The following is a 2,430-nucleotide window of genomic DNA, read 5'->3' as shown; positions in this document are numbered from 1 at the left end:
AATACGAATGACCAAAAATTCACAAAACTTCTTCTTACTTCACCTTCGTCTCAGAATCGAGACGAAAGTTAAAACGATTCCTGATTGGTCAACGAGTTACCGAAACCAAAAAAAAAACTGGCAGCGAAGGCAGGCGCATGGCAGCTTTAACAGGCTTACAGCCGCGTACCGCTCAAAGGTGACCTCGCTGCTCATCTTCTCTCCCGTAGCCCGGCCTCAGATGCAGTCGAACCGCCAAACAACCAAACTGACACCAACGTCGTCTGCGGTCTTGGAATTGGAGGTTAGGTACGACGTCAGTTTAGTGTCGCGACTAGGCTTACTCAACAGCTTATGTTTAGCTGTTTAATGTTCGTGGTCTAGATCGTTATATTTTTACCCCCTACCCATTTGACTCGTTACACCCCCTCCACACTTCGGAACGAAAAAAAAAGAAAACCGAGAAAAGAAAAAAAAACTGTTGAACTTTCCTGTAGATGGCACCACAGTAGGATCGTGGTTAAGGATGTTGACGACGAAAAGCGGACGAACCTAGAAATGAGGTAGACAGTCTGAGGCCTAATCGCCTCAGAGGTCTAGATGGAAATGACTCGGAGCGAAGAAAACCGAAGATGGTGGGGTTGACGAAGGTAGGGTGGTACGGATTTATCACCCCTGGCAGGGGTTATTCTGCGGGTTCTATTAGCACCACCTCCCAGGTGGTTATTAGGAGTCGACGGCCCCTACAACTGCCCAGGGCGGTTTAGCGGGGTCGATTGCCTCCTTGCTGCTGGAAGCGCCGCCTCAGCTCCGGCAGTCGGCCTCGGACGACTCGCAGCACCTGGCTCGGTCGCAGCCGCACGTATCGGTCGCCTCCCAGCATAATTCTCCAGCGTTTGTTGCGCCGCTGCTCCGGTGTGAGCTGGTTGTAGGCGGCTACCAGCCGTAGTAGGACTGCCCGGGACAGCGGAAGGGCGTTCCCGGTGACCGTCTCTTCGGGCTCTGTCCGGCGAACAGGGGCTCGGGCCAGGCCACTCGGTCGAGCTGGTTCCCAGATGATGGGGGACGGTCTGCGGCGCGCTGGGCCCGCTCCGGCTCCAGCTGGTGCTTCTCCCAGACGGGGGCGGCGAGGAGGGGAGTCGCGACGGCGACGCTCGGGCAGGCGACGAGTCGGCAAGACAAGACGTGGGCGAGGCAGTGCGGCGGGGCCAGGATGGCGACTGGGTGGCGAGGCGGGACGGCAGCTATGACGGGATGAAGAGACGGGACGGCAGCTATGACGGGATGAAGAGACGGGACGGCAGCGACGATGGGGCGGAGAGGCAGGACGGCGAGGATGACGGGGCGGGGAGGCAGGGCGGTGATGACGACGAGACGGAGAGGTGGAGCGGCGATGATGACGAGGTAGAGAGGCGGGGCGACGATGAGGACGAGATGGAGAGGCGGGGCGACGAGGAGGACGAGATGGAGAGGCGGGGCGACGATGAGGACGAGGTGGAGAGGCGGGGCGACGAGGAGGACGAGGTGGAGAGGCGGGGCGACGAGGAGGACGAGATGGAGAGGCGGGGCGACGATGAGGACGAGGTGGAGAGGCGGGGCGATGATGATGACGAGGCGGAGAAATCTGAATCCGCCGCCGAGGTGACGAAGCGAACCGGACTCGGAGCGGAGGCGACGCAGCCGGCGGAGAGACGACGGCCGGCTGGGGATCCACCGTCGGCGAGGTCGGTCGGTCGGGCTGAGGAGACGGCTCCGTGGACCGTGGCGATGATCGGGCCGGGACCTCCCCCTCCTCGAGGTCTGAGCATTCCAGGTCGAGGACGTCCCCGGGGTCCACCCGGAAAGGCCAGGACCAGTTGGCCGCCAGGAAGTCCCCGATCTCCTGGTCCAGCACCATGTCCTCGGGGTCGAGGATGTCTCGGCTCGGCGTAGACGGGCGTGGATCGGATGCCATCGTACCTACCCAACAAAACCAGAACTAAGCGGGACCATGCAAGCTAGGTACTACAAGCTAGGTACAGGTGCTACAAGCTAGGTACAAGCACTACAAAGCTAGAAGGGAAATCAGTTAAGGGATAAGGTAGGCTATATTAGTATATAAGAGTAAAATAAAGCGTCACTACAGAGTTAGTTAGTAGCCACAACTAAGCTCCACCACCTTACCACTAAACGCGCGCACAGAAAGGTTTTAGGTCTTTGGCATGGACCACATGCACCGCCGCGGAGTCCTCATCACGCACCTCGTAAAGGTTAGTTCCCCGACAGCCAACAACTGTGCAGGGGCCGCGATATTTCGGCGCTAACTTCCCGACAATCGCGTCGGCAGCTGAAGACAATACGTGAAGTCGTCGCATCACTCGCGCGCCAACTTCGTGCGTCACCTCCCTACGACGGAGGTTATAATAGGTTGATTGCCTTTCGTAGGCGGCCTTGAGGTTCTTGCGTGTCTGC

General features: G+C 58.9%; 1 protein-coding gene across 1 annotated transcript; it reads right to left on the bottom strand.

The window, feature by feature from the left end:
- Positions 1-450: 450 nt before the first annotated feature.
- Positions 451-2,082, bottom strand: LOC128982599 (serine/arginine repetitive matrix protein 2-like). The gene has a single exon (XM_054401558.1). The coding sequence runs from the start codon at positions 1,931-1,933 to the stop codon at positions 743-745; it is 1,191 nt and encodes a 396-aa protein (XP_054257533.1). The 5' UTR covers positions 1,934-2,082; the 3' UTR covers positions 451-742.
- Between the last annotated feature and the right edge of the window lie 348 nt (positions 2,083-2,430).

The sequence above is a fragment of the Macrosteles quadrilineatus genome, unplaced genomic scaffold, assembly GCF_028750875.1.
Source record: "Macrosteles quadrilineatus isolate MER2022 unplaced genomic scaffold, UCM_ALF_1.0 Scaffold_710__1_contigs__length_35689, whole genome shotgun sequence".
NCBI lineage: Eukaryota > Metazoa > Arthropoda > Insecta > Hemiptera > Cicadellidae > Macrosteles > Macrosteles quadrilineatus.
Note: the sequence above shows the minus strand (reverse complement) of the source record. Positions and strands in the feature narration are given on the sequence as shown.

Bases quoted from the DNA above. Each gene is read 5' to 3' on its own strand.
- LOC128982599 (XM_054401558.1), bottom strand. From the start codon at position 1,933: ATGGCATCCGATCCACGCCCGTCTACGCCGAGCCGAGACATCCTCGAC.